The sequence below is a fragment of the Dipodomys ordii genome, unplaced genomic scaffold, assembly GCF_000151885.1.
Source record: "Dipodomys ordii isolate 6190 unplaced genomic scaffold, Dord_2.0 Scaffold85, whole genome shotgun sequence".
NCBI classification, from domain to species: Eukaryota; Metazoa; Chordata; class Mammalia; order Rodentia; family Heteromyidae; genus Dipodomys; species Dipodomys ordii.
The window spans coordinates 5,052,199-5,076,508 of NW_012267301.1; the positions used below are offsets into that span (position 1 = coordinate 5,052,199).

Consider the following 24,310-nt stretch of genomic DNA (forward strand, 5'->3'; position numbering starts at 1 on the left):
TAAACTAAATTTGGCTTAGGATGGAATTTTATTTGGCCACAGTACACAGATACATGCAAAATGAACTATTAGAATAGTCCAGACTGCCATTCTAAAATATATTTATTAATCCATTTCTTCAATACATATCTATTGGGTATATTCTACATACAAACTACCTTGCTAGAAATTGAAACTATTTCAGTGGAAAAAAAAACAATCCAGAATCCTTCTCTATTGGATTTACCTAACTCTTAGGAAAAGATGGATCAGATAATCTTTACCATCTATGAAGAAATAGTACAGTTTGTGAATAACTACAATACAAAGATCAGACTTAGATTACAGATCACCGAAGTTTTCATTACAATGCTGTCATTTTAGCTGAGGCCTACAATCAGAAGGAAGAAGTCATGAGTAGAAAGAAACAGCGATAAGGGAGGTAAGGGCTTTGAGAGCATTGAATGGACATCACACAGTTAGCAGTGCTGACCATGAGGCAGGATGGCCACCTGATGCTCGGACAATGCTCTTTCCTTGACATCAGAGCACCAACAGCAGCCGACGTGGGCTGCCACCCACCACATTCAGCTGCTCTTCACGAGAAACTGGCAGAATCTTACTGTAAATTAAATCTTTTCAGTATCTAGAGCTGTTGTTTGCCAGGATAGTGGAAAGTTAGAAAAATGTATCTCTCCTGGAATATCATCATATGTTATCGCTTACCAGCTGAAAACAGCTGTATGACAGAACTCATGGCATGGCTTAAAAAATGTCATTTCGCTAGTAGCCCAGTGCTGCACACAGTAGAGTCCCAAATCAAGTGGCTAGCTCTAGATCCCCCTTAGGTACAGGATAGGGCCTGAGTCTTCCCAAGGAGAGCATTTGGAGGGGTCCAGGAAGCCCAGTTTATAGAAGGTGCAAGAAAAGCTGCTTGACGTCCTTCAAGAAGTAGTTTGGTGCCTTTTGAAGAGTTCAAATGAGGACAGGCCTTAACCTAAACTTGGCCTAGGAATCCTGGAATAATCTACTTTTCCCATAGCTCAGCTAATTTTCATATTCATAACAATGTTCATACTCCATAAAGTACCAGTTTGGGGGAAATCTATACATCTGTGTACCTCCAGGCTCCAATCCCAATTAACCTTAGTGTTTTTGAGTATAATTAGTATCACCTAAACTTCAACCATGTTAGTACTTTTAAGCATTTACCTTTACTTTCCTCCACAGAGTCACAGCCACTGTCAGAAATTTGCTTTTATTACCATGTCTGTTTTTGTGCTTTAACTGCATTCTCAATCCAGTTCCAGTGCATTCATGAGTCATTTGGAAACTCGCTGTTCTATATAAGATCTAGACCAATGACTTAGATTTGGTTCATTAATTTTTAACTGTTGTATGCTGTTTTATTGGAGAAATAAGCTATGATTTATGTACTCAAAAAATGAGGGCATTTTAAACATGTTACATGTATCAGTAGCTCACTTTCCACATATCCTTCCACCAAATGCAAATAAACAATATATTTACTTATTGTTTTTCTTTTGAAAAAAGTGACAAATAAAAGGACCACAACAATGAGGGCCTACAGTGGAGGAGAGAGATTAAACTCAACTTCCACCTTCCTCTTCCTCCTCCTCCTTGTCCTCCTCTTCTTCCTCCTTCCTCCCCCTCCTTTTTCCTCTCCCTTCTCCTCCTCCTACCTCCCCGTTATTCTCCTCCTTTTTCCTCCTCTTCATTCTCTACTTTTCCTCCTCCTCCTTTTTCTTCTTGTTTGTGGCACTAGGATTTGAACTCAGAGTCTTCCACCTGCTAGGCAGGTAGTCTACCATTTGAGTCACATCTCACTCCATTTTCAAATTTTACATAAATACACTACATGCTCATTTTGAGACTTAATATTCTCCTATTTTTGTTTGAGATCTATGACAATTATTTAGATTTGGTTTCTGGAGGAGTGAAATGTAATAAAAATCCTCTGCCACTAAGAACTCTAAGGACTCAGAAGCATCCTAAGTGTTTATCAAGAGATGACTAGAGCCGAGTGCTGGTGACTCACACCTGCAATCCTAGCTACTCAAGAGGCTGAGATCTGAGGATCGCAGTTCAAAGCCAGTCCAGACAGGAAAATATGTGAGACTCTTACCTCCAATTACCCACCAGAAAACTGGAAGTGGTGCTGTGGCTCAAGTGGTAGAACACTCACCTTGAGCTGAAGAGCTCAGGGATAGTGCCCAGACCCAGAGTTCAAGACCCACGACCGATACACAAAAACAACAAAACAAGCAAACAAAAAAGGAGATGACTAGATAAAGGAAGTGTAGTCTGTATGGATTAGAAACTGTCCACTATTTAAGAGGAAGGCAGGCCTGTTTTTTTTTCAGCAACATGGAGAAACGTCACGGCCATTATGTTAAGTGAAATAAACCAGACCCAGAAAGACAAAATCATATGGCCTTTCTTTTATGCTAAATGCTCTAAAAGTAAACTCATAGAAGTATATACTACAATGATAGTGACCAGAGGCTGACAAGACAGATTAGAGACATTTTCAAAGGACACAAAATAACGGTTAGATAAAAGGAATAAACTCAAGAGACCTATCATACAACATGCTGACTGTAATTATTAAGAATTGTATACATGAAAATTTCGGAGTGGATTTTAGGATCTCTCACCAAAAGTAAATGATACGTATATGACGTAATTAGTATGCTAGTTAGTATGACGTAGCCATCAACCATGCATACATACTTCTTTGTTGGCACTCTACCACTTGAGCCCCAGCTCCACTTCTGGCTTGTTGGTGGCTAATTGACAATAAAAGACTCATGGGCTTTCCTGCTCAGGAAGTCCTTTCCTCCCCATGATCCTCGGATCTCAGTCTCCTGAGTAGCTAGGATGATAGGCATGAGCTTGGTGCCTGGTTCATTCTTACATATTCTTAAATCATCATGATGTACACCACAATTATGTACTTATGATTATTGCATTTCTTACTTTTAGGTAAATAGACAGATCCATGGGCTAAAGAAGAAAGCACTAAAAGACTTGGTTAACAGATAGTGGCTGAAAGGTCCTGTGGGGCAGATGATAAAGAAACAAGCTCTAGCAAGGTCAAGATAAAATGGTTAGCATGAAAGTCTCATTTGGGCCCACACCTAAGTGATAAACAGGAATGCTTGGAGGGGTAATGATGAGAAAAGTATCCCAGACAGAAGAAAAGCAAAGGAAGACATGGAGGATGGAAGAGCATTCTCAAGGGAGAATGAAGATGGAAGCTGAGGGCACTGGTAATGGGGCAGGCACACTGCCAAACTGATCTGTTGCTTACTACTTGATACTGAACAGCAGTTCTGCCTGATGTCCACCCAATTATGCATAATGACATTAAAACTTCCCCTAAGACATGTGCTCCAATGTCATTCATGGATGCATATTTTTAAAGGAAAAATGTTGATCCTCTTCTTTGAAAAATAAAAGCCTTCTGGTTCGGAAAGATAGGGCAGAGCTTCTTAGTAGAGATCCTGGAGCAAGCTCTGCAGACTGCTTGTGCAACCACCTAAATTCCATAGCAGATGAAGTCACCTGTACCTGCCCTATAAATGAAGCTACGCTTCAGGTACGCTGGAGCAATTTATCTGCATCAATACCCCGCACTACAAGAATGGCTGTCTCAGGACTTCGGCAGACAATTGTATTAGGGCTGCTTGTCTTAATCCTGACCTGCCATGCAGGTAAGTGATTCTCTGATCATAGCTCATGAGTTTTTCAGTACTTAGCAGTGGAGTGGAGGAAGTTGCCATTGATCCAAGACATAAAGAGGGATGGGCCCTGATCACACAGAAAGAGCACTGGACTGGGAAACAAGAAACATTTCTTTTATCAAAGAACATTTTCATTGCAATCTCCTTTAGTTAAATCCTCCGTATTTAGTATTCCTAATGTATAACATTAGGAATATTTTTTTCTTATATACTTGTGATACTTCAATACTATAAATTCTCTGAGCCCTTGTGGGTATTTTGATGACCATAATATTCAATGGTGAAGAATATGTACTATGCACTAAGATTCATATTCTGGCTCTATACTAACCAGAAATATAAATTTAGGCATACAATTTTATCTTTCTGAGCATCATATAGACAAGTTAAGATTACTACCACATAAAATAACCATTAAAGTTAAATAAAAGAGATAGACTAAATTCAGATAGTACTTAATAATAACTCAGTATAATCTTAGTTGATGTTTATACAAACCCATTAAGTAAATTTTCACAGTTTTGTCACTTGATACAAGCAAGCAGAAGTAGCATCTAGCATTGACTTATAAAGGTCTACAAAGCAATGCACAGTATTGTTATTGTTATGTTTTTTTTTGTCTGTAAAAGAGGGCAAGTTCAAGACTTTCCCCTATTGAGCATGATGGGTCAGAAACACATACAGAGAAATGATTTAGCAGAAGAGTTCTTTGACTGTAATGTAGCAGCGTGCTCATCCCAGGCCATGGTCTAGGACAGCAACACACATTCTTTTGCTGTATCATTTGCAGATACCAGCAAAGGAATTACCCAAGGGTAGGACACAGATGTTTATTGATCATTACTGAAGTAATCAATATATTGAAGTGATTTTTTAAATTTTTATCCTAAAGACTACTTTCAACAAGTTCTGTTTCTCTTAAGTCTGTAACTATGGTTAAATGAGCTTACCTTTTGGCCCTCAGTTTCATCAATAAAGTGAGGTAGCTTTCATTTTCACTACATAATTATGACCATGATTTATAATCACACTGTACACTATAAAAACTATTCAAATAGCAGAAACACTGTATTTGTTCAGAATTTAATAATCACATTTGACTAAAATAATACAACCAGAGAAGTGACATAAATAAAAGGCATTCATTACATTTGAAAAGAAAAAATACTTTTCTTTAGGATTTAATATTTTGTTTCTAGCTGTAATATTTTTGAATTGTAATAACATTTTTGTTGTACTTGGATCTGAACTAAGAGCCCCACATTTGCTAGGGAGGTGGTCTACCTCTTGAGTCACTCTGCTAGCCTATAGTAGCATTTTTAACCTTTGTAATGTCCTAATGTCTCAGCAGAGAGAATAAGCTACAAATAATTTTGTTGGCATTATCATGAATAATAGTAATAATAATGAAGACCATAAGTACTGTAGTAACTAGTATGTCATTATGTAAATAAATACATATATATGCTTATGTATGATATGTATGAGAGATATGCAAAAATACCTTCATTGCACAATGAAGTAACTAGGAGACAGTGGTTAAGCATCACATGCATTTTTACCTAATTAATATTCTGTTGGAAACAAGAAACAAACTCAGGTTGTTGGACTGTTAAGCCTGTGAAGATTGCATTCTTTTCAAAAGATTACTGCAAGGTTATGTACAGAGGGGTTACAGTTACATAATTAAGGTAATGAGTACATTACCCTCTCCCTCATTTTCTTCCCCTTCCCCACCGCAACCTTCCTCCCCCCAAGTTGTAAAGTCTATTTCCAACACAGTGTCTAGCGAGTGTCACTGTTGCATTGGTTCACCCTTTGTCCCACCATTTCTTGTGATTCCTCTTCCCATCCCCAAATCAGATAAACTTATATACAAGACAAAGGGTATAGAAATAAGAAACAACGACAACAGGGAATAAACCAAAGGAAAAAAAAGAAAGAAAAGAAAAAAAAAGAACCAAAAACAGTACAATAAAAACACTCTTATTTCCATTTCTTGGAGTTAATTTCAATAAGTATCATTTTGTATGATCATATGCACATAGCTATTGAACTATTGTAAAACTCTACTAAAAATATCCTAGACCTATTCTAGTTATTACAAATGAGGGAAACCATACAGCCTATGATTCCACCTCACCCCTGTTAGAATGGATATAATCAAGAAATTTAATAACAATAGATGCTAGAGGGGATGTGGCCAATGGGGAAGGCTACTACACTGTTGGTGGGAATGTAAACTTGTTCTATCACTCTGGAAATCAGTGTGGAGATTCCTTAAGAGATTAACATAGAGCTTCCCTGTGACCCAGCAATCCCACTTCTGAGCACTTACCCAAAAGACCATAAACCAGGCCACACTAAAGCTACCCACACAATCATGATCCTTGCAGCATTATTTACCATAACTAAAATATGGAATCAACCCAGTTGTCCTTCAGTAGATGAACGGATCAAGAAAATGTGTTATATATACACAATAGAATTCTATGTTTCCATCAGAAAGAATGACATTGCCCTATTAGTAAGGAAATAGAAAGACTTGGAAGACTACATTCTTTTACCTCTCCATTTATATGCGGTCCTAAGACTGAAGCTAAGATTCTGCTCTTCATTCTCCAATCTCAAGCTCCATAGATAAAAAATACTAGTGTTGTATGAAAGGTAAAAATCCAAACTAAATGACTATGCAATTAGGTTGATAGGAACATAGGAAAAAAAATAAAGAGCTCTGACCTTAAATTGGTGAATGTGGTAAATTATTTCTTTCCTGTTAGCAGATGTCTTCAGAGAACAATGTCACAGAAGTAGAATAGTTCACACCATGCAAACATGCACACATTCTCTGTGTGGGTTTAAACAGTAGATTTGAATGCTAATTTAGCCACTTTTCAGCTGCGTGACTCTATGTGACTCATAAAGTTTTCTTTGAGCCTTTCTTTCTCTTGAGTAACACTGTAACACTGATACTGAGCTAGATGAGGAAAAAGGCATGTAACAAAGCTCTAGCCCAGGACTGAACAACAGGTACTCAGTAAAAGAAGTGTAATTCCTTCTCCTTCTCATGATGAAAACAAACCATCCTGGGTGAGGTGGTTATCCTGAATTTAAAATGTGAAAATCATGTTTGTATTTGTCCTTTGTGAACGCTAACTCTTAGGTGAAGAAGCTGTTCATATAATTCTAGGCTAAAAAAAAAAAGAAAAGAAAACACTTTCTAAATGAAAGAATCAATGGCTAGATGAATGGATACTTACCTATTTTGGTTATAGGTACAAACTGGTGTTCCTGTCAAAGCTTTAGTTTTGGTCTAGTAATAATTACTTGTAGATCTGGATACAGTCATTTTAAAACTAATAGTTTCTACTTAAGATATAACATGGATACAGAGCTTTAAAATATTTATTTTATTAGGTAGTTGTATACAGGAGTTTCAATTCCAGAAGTCAAGCTACGAGGACAAAACCTCTTGATCAGTGTCACTCCTTTCATCATTCCCCACCTCATCCCTACCCTCAAGTTACATAGTTCAATTTTTACTTAATATATGTTGGATTAAATGGGTGCATTTGCTCATCCTTCCTCCATTTGTGTGTCCCCCTCTTGGAGCATACTTTAGATGTCATTCATCAGCCTCCACAACGAGCTGCTGTCTTTCAGTTGAAGTCCTTATGTATGAGTTGAGATTTCATCAATCAAAACTTGGGTGTGTGTGGCCAGATAAAATATAAGATACATCTTATACTTTCAAAAGATTAACGAATGGTATTTTAGTATTATGGTTTCATAAGGAAGTATTTTTGTCTACTAGAAATTTAAAGAGACAATCTCCTAAGATGCTGGAGTAGAGAGAGAATCCTATGTTTTTATGTACCAAGTCTGGCCATATTACTTTTCAGGCAAGGCCAGAATTAGAAGATAAATTCCACATATCACCCATCACCAGAGTTCAGTGGCATAAGGGCTGCCCTGCTTTCATTACTTTTATCTCCAGGAAATAAAGATCATTCAAGTCTTAATCTTTCCAATGTCTCTTTTCTAAGAGCTGAAAGATCACTTGAAGGTAATGTTATGGAGCATTTATAAAGTCCTTATTTATTATAAAATTAAAAGGTGATGTACAAGTGACAGAATTTATTTGCACTCACTATAAGTATACTATTTCTTTTTTTAGTATATATTTTTATTGTAAAGATACTGTATAGAGGAGTTAGTTACATGAGTAAGGTAATGAGTACATTTCCTATCAAGCATTGTTACTTCCTCCCTTGTTTTTCCCCTACCATCCTTTCCCTCCCACCTCCCCCAACTCTTCCCTCCCCCACCAGAAGTTGTAAAGTTAGTTTTCAACATAGTGTCTTGCACATCTCATTGTTACAATGAGTCAACCTGTATCCTTATTTTGGCATTTTGTTATTTCCCTTCCCCTCCCTATCTTGGGATACATTTTGCTTAGCATCATCTTATATGGTCATATATACATAGCTTTTGACCATTTCTGTTTGTCCTAGACATATACTAGCTATTGCAAATAAGGGAAAGCATGGGGTCTCTGTTTCTATTTCTAATCATACAAAGAATTATAATAGCTGGACACTGTTGGCTCACACCTGTAATACTAGCTACTCAGGAGCCTGAGATCTAAAGATCAAGGTTGGAAACCAGCTGGGGCATTAAAGTCAATGAGACTCTTATCTCAATGAACCACCAAAAAAACTGGAAGTAGCGCTGTGGCTCAAAATGGTGACAGTGGCCAGGCCTTGTGTTCTGTCCCTATGACCAACAACAACAACAAAAAAAGAGTACTAGAAGGTTGAAATCAATCAAAGTATGTGATATGCATGCATGGAAATATCACAGTGAAATCATTTGTATGTTTATGTAGTTTTTATATACTATTAAAAATAATGATATACCTTTTTAGTGGTTAAAAAAGAATTATATCTAAGTTTCTGCTTTGTTTTTTCAGAGGACAAACCTAGTGATAATTCAGAAGACAAACACGATGACAAACCAGATGACTCAGGAAAAGAGACAGACTTCCCCAAATTCCTAAGTATCTTGGGCACAGAAATCATTGAAAATGCATTTGACTTCATCTTACGATCCATGCGTGGGGGATCCTAATCACTAAGACAAACTGCTTGCATCCCTGTTCACTCTTGAAAATAATCACATTGCATTAAAATTAATAAATAAAGGTGGCAAAGGCCAAAAGCATTATTTTTCATTGAAAACCATTTACCTGAATGTTTTGCATCTGAATGAATGCTCTGAATTCTTTTGGGTTAAGCTCATTCCCACCAAGTAGTTCCACAAAATATTTTTTAAAATCTCAGACAGGAGGAAGAGCATTGGACCAGAGAACAGGAAGACAATTCTGAGCCTGACTTAGATGCAATGTGTGCTGTGTACAGTTTGCACCTTGAGTAGCCCTAAAGGGTTAATGGATCACTGGGTAATCTCTCCTTGGTATGCATCTGGGTGCTTTGATTGTAATGGATAGAGAACTTTCATCCATCCTGGAGACTTTCTGATTTCTCAGTCTACTTGTAAGTCCCTGCCTGGCTAACTCTGGTTTTTACATTATTACTGTACCTTTGGCTTCATTTTTCTCATGTTAATTTCTCTGATTCCAGCTTTCCAAGATCAAATTCACTGATCAGTACTTCTTGGAGGTTTCCTTTCACCATTCTAAGCTTCTAGTCGCTCATTCTCTCTTAACTAGATTTCCTGTGAAGAACTTGAACAAATGTGTTATATTAGCCACCTACCTCGGGAGCTACTGTAGAACTTCATATTCTTTAAATAGATGGATTCATATAGTCCACCTTGCATCTAAGTTAGGGGACAGGAGAATGCAGTCATAAAACTCAATGCATATCCTGAAAAATTAAGAAAATTTAGGGAAAGCAAAGGGTTAGGAGGGATCGGGAGAAGATGAAAGAGGTGACAAGGATCATGACGCACTCTGTTTATAAACTGGCTTGTTGAAGGGCAACTCCTTTGTACAGCTACTTAATGATTTTTTTAAGGAGAAGCTTTGCAAGTGGTTTTGATATAAAAGTCATACTTTGTAGGATGTCCTGAGCTACATAGCTGGGCCTGAAAGTTCTGTATAGCCTTTAAAGTTTTAATCATATTTTAGGTACATAGGAATTCTTACAGTTTTTTTTCCTGAGTTTGGATTTATGGCTTCTATTAGGTTCTTCAGTTTAATGAACAACAAATAAAAAGCCATAGCTACATAAGAGTAACTGGGTCTTTCTGTCATATGTTTGGGCAGAGCTCTCAAATGATCTCCACAATTGTAAGAAGGCACAGGTGCTTCATTTTCACTGTTATAGTCTCTATTTTGGTTGATTTTGCATGTTCCCATGATTGTTAATAAAAATGAGAAGAAAAGTTAAAAGGAAGTATACAAAGTCCAGATTAGACCCCAGCTGAATTAATACCATCCCATTAGCAACACAAAGAAGCAAATCAATGGAACAACAATATGTCTTTCTATTCATTCCTTAAGAAGTTTTTTAAAAAATATATGAAGTGGCACATTTTTCAGCATTAACTTGAAAGGTTTACTGTCCAGTTCATTAAGGAAATACTGCATGCTCTGAGCTCAGCAGTAGCACTAGGCTTGCTCTTTCTTTTCGTTTTCTCATAACTACCCTTAGGCCTGCAAGTCCTCTATAAGCACCTCCTCAGAAGACTAGTATACTCTTCTATCAACCTTTCCAGGCACACACTGTGTTATTCTCTGTCACTTCACTTTGTGATGTTGTCATTATAACATGACACATCTGAAAACGCTTATTTGTTTCACTGGAGTAGCTAAAGAAAAAAGAAAAAAAAACAGATAGGTCTGTTTAGCATAATATTGGCCCATAGCCTCCAGCACTCAGTAAATAATGGTTTAATTAATTAATTAAGGCAATAAGTATTGGAGGTTATACCTAAAGCCCATTTATCCCAAATTAGACTAAAAAAACCCTGCAAGATTGTCTCTTCTCTGGTCCTTCTCTAAGACAGTCAATCTAGCTGATGTCATAGACAAGACAGAATACCTATCTAAGTTTCCCTGTCTGAAGAGGAATAGATGTATTGAAGCTGAGGAATGGAAAGATGCCATTATCAAGTATCACCAAAAACTTTCAATATACACCAAGATGAGAATTGTGAAGGAGAAATACGAATAGTTAAAAAAAATAAATCTAGATTGTAAATGAGAACAAAAATACCCAATGAGAGAAATCTCAGCTAAATCTCAGCTATGTCTAAGCTGTCAATGCAATCAATATGCTTAGGGAAATATTTATGGCCATGTGAGATGAAATTGAAGCCTTATTTAATGAATGAGTTTTGCTGAAAAAGAAAGAGTGAGAGGAATGGATGGGATTCATAAATATGTGAGTCTTTCTTTCATCTTTTTCTCTATCTAACTATCATCTATCTATCTGTCTGTCTGTCTGTCTGTCTGTCTCATTCTATCTAATCTCTCTTGTCATCTATCTATCTAATCTATCTCTCTATCTCTTTAACTATCCTAAATTCCTTTCATTCACTGAGAAATCTGAAATTGTGGTGACTATTTCCCCCTGTCAGGGCTGTGACACATTTCCGCTTCTCTCTACTATCTTTTCTCATTAATTTTGACTTTTTTTTTAATGTACCTGACCCTTATTGACATCAGCCCACAAGGTTGCAAATATACCTGAGTTTTTTATATAGTAGCAGCTTTCACATCGGGAATATTCCATACAATCTGATAAATTTAAAAATGAGATCTCTATTTTATTCTTTTGCCCAAGCACCAGACTGGACTAATTTCTTACTATAAAACTCCAGGGCTGGGAAGGTGGCTCAGTGGTAGAGCACTTGCCTTGCATGCCTGAGGCCCTGGGTTTGATTCCTCAGCACCACATAAGCAAAAAGAAAAAAAGCTGGAAGTGGTGCTGTGGCTCAAGTGGTAGAGCGCTAGCCTTGAGCTGAAGAGCTGAGGGACAGCGCCCAGGCCCAGAGTTCAGGCTCCACGACTGGACAAAAAAAAAAACTCCATTAAATTTTCCACCACATCCTCATATTAGGTATTTAAACACAAACCTGTCCTGTCACTGGGAAATCTTCTCTCCATTATCTTGGGAAAGTTTGCACCTATTCAATCAGAAAGCTCAAGGTTTTCTCAACTCCTCCATGCTTATCAGCACTTCCAGAATATTCTATCCTTTCTTTTGTGCTATTCCTTTTCTTTAATACAAATGATGACTTTATCTAATTGAATCCTCCAGTATGATCTCTTTCCTGAGTTCTGTTTTATCAGATTTCTGACTAGTTTTGCTGTTTTCTGTTGCTCCTCACTCCAATATACCTTCTACCTACCACCAAAGCATTTTATGAAAAACACAAATTTGGTCATGTCACTCTTAAGCAGTGAATAATGGCTGAAGATCTAAGTCAAGCTTATGTTTAGTCCTTCAGGCATGGGATTGGGAAATGTTATGTTTTTCAATTCCAGGGTCTTTATCCTTCACCTAAAAAGTAACAGAAATTCATTCAAAACGTTTATTAATTTGTAGCATGCCAGGGACAGTTCTATGTTCCGGGACTATATTACTGAAAGAGCATCCCAAATGTCTGGTCTTTATGGAGTTTATACATGAAAGAACACTTGAGATACCTTACAGGTTTGTTGAGCAGAGAAAATAAATAATTTTGTATATGTGGCCTGTCAACTTGAACTAACATGGAAACTTTTGGTTTATTTTCATCTAACAAGAAAAGCTGGAGAAGAAAATGATGGCTCCATCACTATATGACACCTCAGTTCTAGATGCAGGTTTAAATGATTCTAGACAACCCCAGAGGCTGAGGAAAGATGACTGCAAGTTTGAGGCCACACTGGACAACACAGTTGTGTTGCTTTTTCTTCTTTCTTTAAGACAACTTAGTGATAATTCCTACATTTCTTTTCCATCTAAACTATAACTCATTTTTTTTCTCTTAGTTATTTCTTCCATTAAAGAAGATATATAGAATCTGGTGACAAACCAGAACAAACCTCATAGTAACTTCCTAAAGTGACTTTAATTTGTAATTAGCTTATTAGACATGAAAAAGAGTTTTTGTTTAATGATTTGTGTTACACATGTGTAACTATGGGCATAAAGGTATTTTTTTTGCTCTTGCTTTGTTTTATTCTTCCTTTTTTAAAAAGCTAGTTCTAGGGCTTGAACTCGGGGCCTCAGACTCTCACTTGGATTTTTGGCTTAAGGCTGGTGCTCTACCACTTGAGCTACATCTCTAGGCTGTTTTGCTAGGTAATTGGATATACAAGTCTTTTGGATTTGTCTCTTTGGGCTGGCTTCAAATCTCAATTTTCAGATCTCAACTTCCTAAGTAGTTAGGATTACAAGTGTAATTGGTCTTATTGTAATGTTTTGTTTTTATTGTTGTTTATCTTAGATGTACTGAGATACTCAGGCCTTCATGCTTGCTAGGCAGGCACTGTACAATTTGAACCATGCCTTTAGCCCTTTTTGCCTTAGTTATTTTTGGGGTAAGTTCTAGTGGTTTTGTGCAGGACCCATTTTGAGCAGTAAACCTCCTGCATCTTGTCTCCTGCATACCTGGGACTGTAACATGTACCATAATTCTTGGCTTATTGATCGAGATGGAATCTGACTAGGTTTTTGGATGAATTGTCCTCAAATTATGATTCTCTTGATCTCCTCCTCCTAAGTTGGCATGAGCCAACAGAACACTTTATTAATAAAATTAATTTTAAGTGGATATAGTTTTATCATCCTACTTGCTAACTTAATGAAATTCTCTTAAGAGAGGGGGCAAAGTGTAGGATAAAACAAGTAAGGATTGGAGTTTACAATATTGGGTTCCTGTCCCAAGTCTCCTAGGTACTTGCTGTGTCAACATTCTGTAACTTCTTCAAAAAGCAGAAAAAATCCTACTTATAAAGAGAAATTGGAGAATATAATACATGATTGGTTTGATGGTGCTTGGGTCTGTGTTAAGGGTCCACATGATGACGAAGAGCATGTGATCTAGCAGAACTATTCAGCTCTTAAAAAATAAAGAGGTTCATTTTCACCATAGTGTCCTGTACGTGTCATTGAATGAACTTTACAATGTCGGGGTGGGAGGAGGGGAAGCTGGGGAGGTGGGAAGGGAAGGGATGGTAGGGAAAAACAAAAGAGGAGGTAAACAATGCTCCATAGGAAAGGTACTCATTACCCTACTCATGTAACAGTAACCCCTCTGTATGGTATTTTAACAATAGAAATATATATTAAAAATTAATTTAAAAAAGATAAAGAGGAAGAGACCTGGATCCTACAATTCTACAATTCTCCCCTCTTAAAGGTGCAACCACCTCCCAATAGCACCAAACTGAGATCAAGTCTTTCACACCTGGGATTGGGGGAAGGACAGTTCTAGATTTAAACTACAGCTTTCTTTGTACAAGTTCACTGAGAAATGAAGAAGAACTTACATACTAAAAACTCATCACGTTGTAATTTAGAAATGAGAAAGGCCAACTTTCCTACACTTAATCCAATGAGACGAGATTAACAAGCTCTGAATCCTATACCAGTGCTAAAAAGAGAACTGATTTTTTTTCTTACTTTATTTTCTCCTGACAATGGATAGTGAAGTAGAGAACCAGAAATTTTAGAGATAGGAAAATGTTATCTGTATCTGACTCAAACTGAATACTCTTAGTTCACTGTCTCTGTGAAAAGAAGGTATCGGTGTTTGTAAGTTTCATAAACAAGGACATGAAGGCCCAGAAAGAATTGTGACTATGGCCTTAATCTGGGTGGAGGACACCACTGAAACTCAAGAAGCCTGGTTCTACTTAATGCTCTACTGCTGAGCCATCATGCTACTGGAGATGACAGAATATCACAGGAGAAACAGCAGAATGTCATAATGAAACTATGAAATCTTACACAGAGCCTGAGATGCACAGTGAAATAAAACACTACTCCTTTGAGTATTTCAATGACATTGTATGCATCTCCAGTAAGTAGGGGTTTCCCCTAACTTCTATTTGCTATCTAGCCTGGGAAAGTTTCTTTTCCCTGCTGGTTCTGTTTCATAATGTGGGTGTAGCCAGTATAAGTTAAGGAAACACTATCATATTACCTTGTAACCTAGTCTACCTGTTGCCAAAAGCTTCTGAAGATGGAAATAAGGCTTGAGTATTGGAATCAGGAAATACCCAGCCCATCTACTTCAGACTCTCACCCAAAGCCAGATGAGCTTCTACACTCATTTAAATTTGCATGTTTCCAGTCGCATCTCCTCAGAGAAGAGTCTTCTTATTACTTCTTATTCAATTCAGGCTGCAAGTACACACCTGCAACCTTTGGTACCCACACCCTAAATCCACTCTAGTGTTCAATACCACCTTTGCTGTCCAGTACACAAAGCAAATGAAAGAGTAAGAGCGGAAGAAATAGAGATGAAAGTTTAACTTTTAACTTGGGCACGTAAGGGAGGTATAAGCATGGGAAAGTCACTTGATCCACTAGAGATTCACTTTCCTCCTTTTGAATTTTAAAAATGTCTAAAACGTAAGTGTTCAGATCTTACTGGGAGAATTTTTTTTTGTCTGGTTGTGGGGCCTGGGCGCTGTCCCTCAGCTCTTCAGATCAAAGCTAGCGCTCTACCACTTGAGCCACAGGGCCACTTCCGGCTTTTTTTTTCTTTTTGCTTATGTGGTGCTGAGGAATTGAACCCAGGGCCTCATGCATGCAAGGCAAGTGCTCTACCACTGAGCCACCTTCTCAGCCCCTGGGAGAATTTTTTTAAGTACATAAAATGTTCTTGAGTAAGCTGGGTACCAGTAGTTCACATCTGTAATGCTAGCTACTCAGGAGGCTGAGATCTGAGGATCCTGGTTTGAAGCCAGCCATAGTAGGAAAGTCCTTGAGATCCTTATTTATAATTAATCAACAAAAAGCCAGAAGCAGAGCTGTTGGTCAAATCATAGAGTGCCAGCCTTGAGCAAGAAAGTTCAGGGACTAAGCCAAATGCCTATGACACATGTCTGTAATCATAGCTACTTAGGAGCTGAGATCTGAGGATCCTGGTTTGAAGCCACTCCAGGCAAGAAAGTCTATGAGACTCTTATTTCCAATTAATCACAGAAAAATCAGGATGTGGCACTGTGGCTAAGGTGGTAGACTGCTAGACTTGAGAAAAAGGAGCTTAAAGACAGTGCCCAACCTCAAAGTTCAAGGCTTAGGACTGGCACACACACACGCACGCACACACACACACACACACACACAGACTTTAAAAAATTCCAGAAGCAATTAGACACCCTGAGGACCAAGAAGGAATAAGATGATATTAAGTTATAAAAATTTAGGGCTAAAATAAGAAAGGTTCTAAAGTTGGCATTGAATTCATTTTTGGCCAGAAGTACCTCTTTAAATATCTATGACTATGAACTTAATAAGTAGCTGTAAGAGGTGCATTTGTATAATTATCTTATGTAATCTAAAGCAAGTCATCCCTTAGAATTAAGTGATTCACAGCAATGAATGTTTTCTAGCTTACATTTAGATAGATTAATGATAGATAGATAGATAGATAGATAGATAGATAGATAGATAGATAGATAGATAGATAGATAGGTAGCTAGCTAGATAGATAGATAGCTAGCTAGATAGATAGATAGATAGATAGATAGATAAATGTTTCTTCTAGCAACATACACACTCTTTATTTTCACACTTCTTTGTTTTGGAGCAGTAATAGTAACCACTGAACCCAGAGCCTATGTATAATAAATAAGTGATTCACTACTAGAATTCTGCCCTCCATCCTCTTCTTTATAATTGATTTTAGGGGTAGGGTTTCAAAGCTTTTGCCTAGATTAGCCTTGAACTTGCAATCTTTTCCCCTTAGCCTCCAGTGTAGCAGGGATTATAGGCATGAACCACTACACCCAGTTTACACATTCCTTTAATGGATTCCTTTAATCCATTTCTTGCTATATGTAAAATTTTTCCATTGTTATCAAAATGAGTATTTATATTAGAAATTCATGGCCTAGTCTATCCCTTGGCTCAAGGAGGCTAATGAATGAGGGAAATAATGAAGTTATAAGAACCTTAGGAAAAGACAGCAAGAGTGAACAGCTGGAGGAAGAGGTTTACAGAAATTGTTCACATGATTCTGTATAGTCTCAAACAAGAAATAGAGAACAGCATAGCACAGTCTTCATAAATGTTGTATAATCAAATTATTGGACACCTCACTATTCTTATACTCTCAACCTCTGCTTAACTATAGCAAGCTAATTTCAAATAGATAAATTGGAAATCACCTTGATATGATTTACAATAATTTAAGCTTATTTTCAATCCACTTAAAATTGCAACTCCTTCTATCCTGCTTCACTTCAAACAACATGGATTCAAACTATACCTCATAATGTCTAAGTCATTTATTTAGATATAAACAGTGTTTTCTGCATAAAATCATCTAATGACTCTTACTAGATTATTGAAGTCATGAAGAGAAGTAGCAAATGAGAATTCATCTTATCCGTTCTCTCAATCTCTACTTATTTATTGAATTAAGGAAAGTATTTTATAAGCATATAAGATCTTATGGTTGGACATAGTGAGTTGGGCCTGGGAATTAGTGAATTTCAACACAAATTCTGATTCAGTTGAAAAGCAAAATTGAGGATGGGCACAGCATCACAGAATTTGCCCTCTTTGAAAACTTAGAGGATGTTTGTTTTAGAATTCAGAGTGAGATCCTTGTACTGGTGGTTCACACCTGTAATCCTAGCTAGTCAAAAGGCTGAGATTTGAGGATCTCAGTTAGAAGCCAGCGATGGCAGACAAATCCAAGAGACTCTTATCTCCATTTAACCATGAAGAAAAAGCCAGAAATAGAGATGTGGCTCAAGTGGTAGAGCACCAGGCTTGAGTAAAAAAGAAGTGAGAGCATGAGGCCTTGAGTTCAAGTTGCAGTTCCACACACACACACACACACACACACACACACACACACACACACACACACTCATATATGCATACACATATTTAGAGGAAAATAAACAGTGATCTTATGGGCTGCTCACACTTTTCTGATGATAAGATGCATGTGACTTGGTCTATTTCTCTTCTGTTTCTTTCTCTCCAGAAACATTACAGTGAAATTGATGACCCATTTATTCTTGTGTTTATTCTATACACCTTCTTTCTTCATAGTTCTTTCTGTATATTTCCTTTGTACCTTGATTTTTTAAAATTGTGTATGTCTCTTATAGCTTATATTTTATAAATCCTCTCAGTTTAAAATGCAGAAGCATAAACATTTTCCAGAAAATGTGAAAACCCATGATTCGTATAAGAGTTAACTCCTCCCTAGGTAGTATCTGCTTCCATCTCTGAGGCTTGTGTTTTTAAAGGCACACCCACCCAGCTGGCTCCTGGACAACCCAAGGACAGCCAAGCCCTGCCTTTCCAGTTCGGCTGCACTTGCTGTCCAGAACGGAAACTTCAGACACCTCTCAGCAAGTTCTCAGGATTTAGGTCCCAGCTTCAGCCACGCATAACTCATTTGAGCAGTTGTACTTTGCTTTTCTACTTGTAGAATAAATATGTCTTCTCTGGAGTCACATGCCTCGGGCAGAGATTTTCGTTGGTACCAGCAGTAGTTTTTGTGCACACTTAAGTTTTCAATAATGTAAAAATTATGAAAACTATATTACATATAGATACATACATATATACATATGCATGTACATACACATATATAAATGTACATTAATTATTCTGGCATTATACATATCCATATATATGCCAAGATAACCAATGAATGGCTTAAAATGAGAAAAGTAAGACCCAGATAAGGTAACAAATTTAAAAATCACAGAACCAATAAATGATAGAAAGGGAACTTAAATTTTACTCAAAAACTAACTCCTTAAATTTTAAAAAAGTATGAAATTTAAAACCCTTACCAGACCTTCTTTGAAACTCATTAAAAAATATCTAAGCTCACTCACACTAATTTTTTTTCAAATAAAACATCACATATTTATTGGCTGTGCATTGGGCATTTCTTTAAGGAATTGGTCAAAATTTATTCCCTGGGAAATGTTATCTTAAGTGTCTGTGGCATTCATTTTCAACGTCAAGTTCTTATCTGATCAAATTTGTGGGGTTCTGTTTACTTTGTAAATCCATGAGTTTGTATTTTCAATGTGGATTGAATTTTATTACATCCTTCCCTATCATCCTTCCCTGTGTCAATTGTATCACCTCCTCCTAATTAAAGAGCAAAAATAATTTAAGGTAAGATTTTGGTTGCTGAGTTTTATTGGCCCATTGTAAACTAAAAACTGACCCTTCTCATTGAGAAGGTAGTTGCTGTTCCCGGACTCATTATTGTCATGATATTAGGAATGATCAGGACAGAAAGGACCTTGGGTAGCTTGATGCAGGTCAATCTCCCATTTCATCACATAAGGTAAGCCTTTGGCAGCCATTGCTGTGATTCTGCTCACTTGCCAGAGAATGTCTCTAGAGTGACTTACTGCTTTCGGTAAGACATGGCCTTCCTCATAGAGTAAGATAACCAGTAAGGCAGCCCTCTAGTCTAGACTACAAATTCTATGTGATTTTGTTACTAAGCTCTAAGGAATTGTCCTGAGGCCTATCCTTGATTCCGAAAGCAACGCCATCGTTCTAATTAACCTTTAGTTTGTCTTTCTCTCATGCTGTTTTCATTTAGTCACAATAGATTTTCATGCAATACGAAGATCCTATAGGTAGATAAGCCATGAAGGAATATCTACTATAGACTGAAAAATACATGTTATATCCTATAATAAATTCAGACAACCCACACACTGCATTTTTAGGGACTATTCTAATTTTAAATACTACATCTCTATTAACCACATTACCTAAAATATCTGATTTTCAGTATATAATACACATGCACTGCTTCTTTTATAATCCCAATGGGATTGAAGTGAGCTAGTAAGGCTTTATTTTCTTCCTGTTATAGAAGCAGAAATAGAGATGCAGGAGGCCACTAAGTATCATGCCCAGGATACTGAAGCTAGTGAAGATAGAGCATGAAGTCCAGACATGATTGTCTTACCCCCAGCACAGCACCCCTCTGCAATAGCCCAAGGACTGTTCACATCATTACTAGTGTGCCCTCACAACTAGAGATCCTACCAGAAACTCCACCACACCACTGGAGGGAATTTACAGCTTGCTCTTTATGGAAATGCTGAGCAGGATGAGAACTTCTATTTAAATGAAATTCAAATTGTGTCAGATCCTTCTGCCATTTCGAAGCTCATACTTAGCAAAAGTTCTGTTTTATAAACCTTCAAATGACAGTAAAGATCCTTCTTGATATTGTCCCTTCCACCCTCTACATCTCTTTGCTTCCTCCACTCCAGCCACATTAAGACTGTGTTACCTTTAAATGCTCCAAACATGTTCTTTCCCCAGCATTTTGAATTTGCTCAAACATTCTTCTACAAGATAGCCAAATGATGTGCCTTTTGTTTCTTTAAAACTTCAATATTCCCACATCAGTGATGACTTTCTTGATTGTTCTTTTGAAAGTTGCAGCTTCTGTCCAAAGTTTCCTATTCCTTTGGCCTGCTGCAAGGTTCCTCATAGCATTCATCTTTTCAGACAGGGTTTAAATTTGAATTACTTTGTTCCTTTTCTTTTGCCACTTATCAGAATGTGAGATTCATGGTTAATAATTTAACTCTTAGTTGGGCATCAGTGGCTCATGGCTATGATCCTAGCTATGCAGGAGGCTGATATCTGAGGATCCTGAAGCTAGTCTGGGCAAGAAAGGTGATTTGACTTTGATCGCCAATTAACCACACAAAAAATAGAAGTAGAGCTATGGCTCAAATGTGTCAGCCTTGAGTGAAAAAGCTAAAGAACCATGCTCAGGCCCTGTGTTCAAGTCCCAGTACTGGTACACAAAGAAAAATAGCTCTTTTATTCAATGTTTCTGGATTATGAGCAAAATAAACAGGGTCTCTCAGAGAGTAGCTGTTGGGTACCTACCTGTCATATTCTGCATTAAGTAAAGGAATAGAAATCATAGAGCTACTAAAAGGCAAGAGAGTGAAGGTGAAAGTTTGAACAGCACCCAGTTCTTCTTAGCTCAGTGTCTTCATTAGCATCTAATCAGCTGGGCATAGTCAACATGCACCTTGGTGAAAGTATAGGCGAGGATGAAGGGACATGTGTGCCCGCTGAGAGATCTGGAAATACTTGCTCGAGCCAATTCTGTTAGTGCCATATCTTGATAGATAGTGAAGGATTTAGGCATGTGGCAAAAGAGAGGAGGAAGGAAATTTCTATCATGGTATAAAACTTAAACCAAAGCTCCGACTGTCAATATCTGGCATCCGTGGCTTACCTTCCAGTGAGAAATCATTGTCGTTGAGCTGTTCCTAGGCTGGACCTTCACCAACGTTACCTCATTCCGCCCTCACACCAAGGACTCCAAGTACACAGTCTTGTTTCCATTTTAAATGAGTCTACTTGTGACCCTGTAAATTTAAGGAACTCTCCTAGGTTCGCCCAGAATAGAATTTCAGAGTCCGCATCTGTGTGTCCCTAAAACCCCTGAGGTAGGATTTCCTTTTGTTGTTTCCATGAGATGAAGAGAATATTTAAACACACACATATTCTCTCTCACACACACACAGACACACATTCACAAACACATGCATGCATGTGTGTTGGAAGAAGTTAATTAAAGGTGTACCATGGAAAGTTATATTTGTCCCTTGCCCTCCTCTGTCATTTTTGCTCTGTTTTCTGGTGGCCATGATGTGAGCAGCAATCTCTGAGACTTGTCTGCGACCATGTGTGACGGGCTTACAGTGATGGAACCAAGAAAACATGACCCAAAAATTTTTTTTAAATCTTTCCTATAAGCTGCTTCTGCAGGTATTTTTCATGATGAAAAAAAGGAAATTTGACTGACAAAACAGTCTTTTGGCCTAACATAACTGTCTCTAAAACAGTCCTGCCAACCACTAAGACAGTATTCTCCCCTTTTTTCCAAATATATTAAAATATATATTCATGTGGAAAGGGACTTGAGTATGCACTTCATCTGCAGCATGTTTTTTTCTTATTTAATAATGGGTTATAATATTTAAGTAAACAGAAATCTTTGAAAAGTTGCCCAATACCTTATAACCTAAGAGTGTATTCTCTATTAATAGTCATTCAAAATAATTTATATTCTCAGCTCTTCAAAAAATGCCACAATAAACATCCTTGTTTGCATACATCCATGTTTGATGCTTTTGTTCCTTTTTGAGAGATTTTCAAAACTGGAATTGCAACATCAGAGTGTCTTGGAAATATGCCAATTCCTCTATAAATCCCAGCTGATGGTCCATTTGTAAAAATTACATTGTATTTGTCTTGTAGCATATGAGTAGTTTTGTAACTTTATTAAAACACAGTTGACATGTAAGAAAAAACACACTTAAAATATATATTTGAAAAATCCTGACACTTATAAATATCCATTAAACCATCACAATCAAGAAAATGAACATAATTACTCCCAAAAGTTTTTTCTTGTTAGTTGTAATCCATCTCTCCCTCTTTCCAATTTGCTGATTTGCTTTCAGATTTGCCAAAACATGATTTGCTTTTTGAAACACTAGATTAGCTTGTATTTTCTAGAACTGCTGGACTGATTCCACAGTACTCATTTGTCCTTCACAATACATTGACTTCCATCTCTAGAACTGAAACACTTGACAAAGCCTTGTGCTTTGTTGAATTTGGTGGGTCACAAACTATCTTGTAACCACTGTAGATCTACCTCCACTTCCCAGGTATACTGAAAAGAATATACTTGACCTTGTATAACATCGTTGCAATCCACTAAACTGTATGAGTAAAGACTGGACTGCAATAACTTACTTTAAGCTATTACCAATACTAATTGAGGATAATTCAGTCCCTAACCCTTTTTCAAGTCAAGAGTCTACTAGCATAGTTAGATGATGATTCACTCTATTAGTATATGTTTAAATATTTCATTTCTACAAACATTACTAAATATTAAAATTATTATGTTCCATACATTATGCTAGATACTGGGCTGTTTCCCGAGAGCTCACAAACAAATGGGAGAGGCAAATAATAATCAAATAAGGGTGCACAAACACATGATTAAGCTTTGTGTGATGCTTTCAGCAAGGAAAATGGTGGTTCTCTTAGTTTTCTCCTGTATAGGGATCAAAGAGAATTTTTTTAAAGTGATACTTAAGCTGGGAGAAATTCTGGAGAGGAAAAAGAAGAAGCATGTATATTTGAGTGTGCTGCATTCACAAAAGCCCCCTTGCTCTTGCAAGGAGAGGAGGCCAAAGTAGCTGAGAAATAAGAAGAAAACATTAAAGAGGAAAGAAACAGAACCTCAGAAAGGATGGGATTTCCCTTAAGTCTGAGAACAGCGAAAAACCACCAAAGGTTGCTAAAACACTTGAGTAGATAGGACCAGTGTGGCATTTTTGCAAAGATAACTTGGTTGCTCTGTAGAACCAAGCAGAAATCCAGCTTAGATGCTCTGGTAACAGAGAAAAGAGATGTTTATAGTAACTATACTACAATGCTACCCATCGTTCCTTAAAAGAAGGAATCTACAAGTAGAGTAGTGACATCTCAGATGACAATTATTTTGAAAGGTTCAAGTAATATAGTAACATACATTATGTAAGCCTAGAGAGAGCATCATCTTTATTCCCTGTCAAAGAGTTATACAGATGTTCCTAAATGAGCCAGGTGTGGTCAATTGTATAATAATTATGTGGTCAGTTGTATAATAATAAATTGTGATGAGAAGTGATAAATATCAATTACCACCAAGATGAAGCTTTAAGACTTAGCCTATGATTTTCTACGCTCCCTTTCTCAGGGACTATGATAATTGGAAATGCTGGAGACAGAGGTTATTTCATCAGCTCTGGTTATGAAACTCAGGCAACAGGGGACAAGGCTAAAGCCATTCAAAGATGTGTGTATAGTATACAAAAATGTCAAACATTGTTGATGCAAGCAACTGAGATTTGAGATTATTTATTACTACATCTCTGCAGCCTATTGTCTATAATGATGTATTGGCAATGATAAAATGTGAGGGAAAAGGCAGGTTATAATCCTTTCCCGACGGATTATATAATAGAGGCTTGACTTGGTAGAAGTGCCTGGAAAAGCTACCCAGTGACCCTTTATAACTACAAACATAGAAACCAGAATCTGGTGCTGCAGATGCCAAACTGACAAAGTTAGGAATGTTTAAGTCTTGTTAAGCAATGCTCCATTTTTTTAAAATTTAATAATTTCTTTAGTGTTGGGAGGATGAGCGGGTCTGGAAGCTGTCACATAAGCAAGCATTGAAATGCAGATGTTTAACTGACAGAGAAGGAATGAGTATGTCTTACTTAAAAATTGGGGCTGTCTTTGTAACAGCTTGGGTGCTGGTGGCTCATGCCTGTA

General features: G+C 37.2%; 1 protein-coding gene across 1 annotated transcript; it reads left to right on the forward strand.

Annotated features, from left to right (window-relative positions):
- Positions 1-3,646: 3,646 nt before the first annotated feature.
- Positions 3,647-8,876, forward strand: LOC105992577 (chromosome unknown open reading frame, human C5orf46). Its single transcript, XM_013025496.1, has 2 exons — positions 3,647-3,716; positions 8,719-8,876. Exons 1-2 carry the CDS (start codon positions 3,647-3,649, stop codon positions 8,874-8,876), a joined length of 228 nt encoding a protein of 75 aa, XP_012880950.1.
- Positions 8,877-24,310: the final 15,434 nt, after the last annotated feature.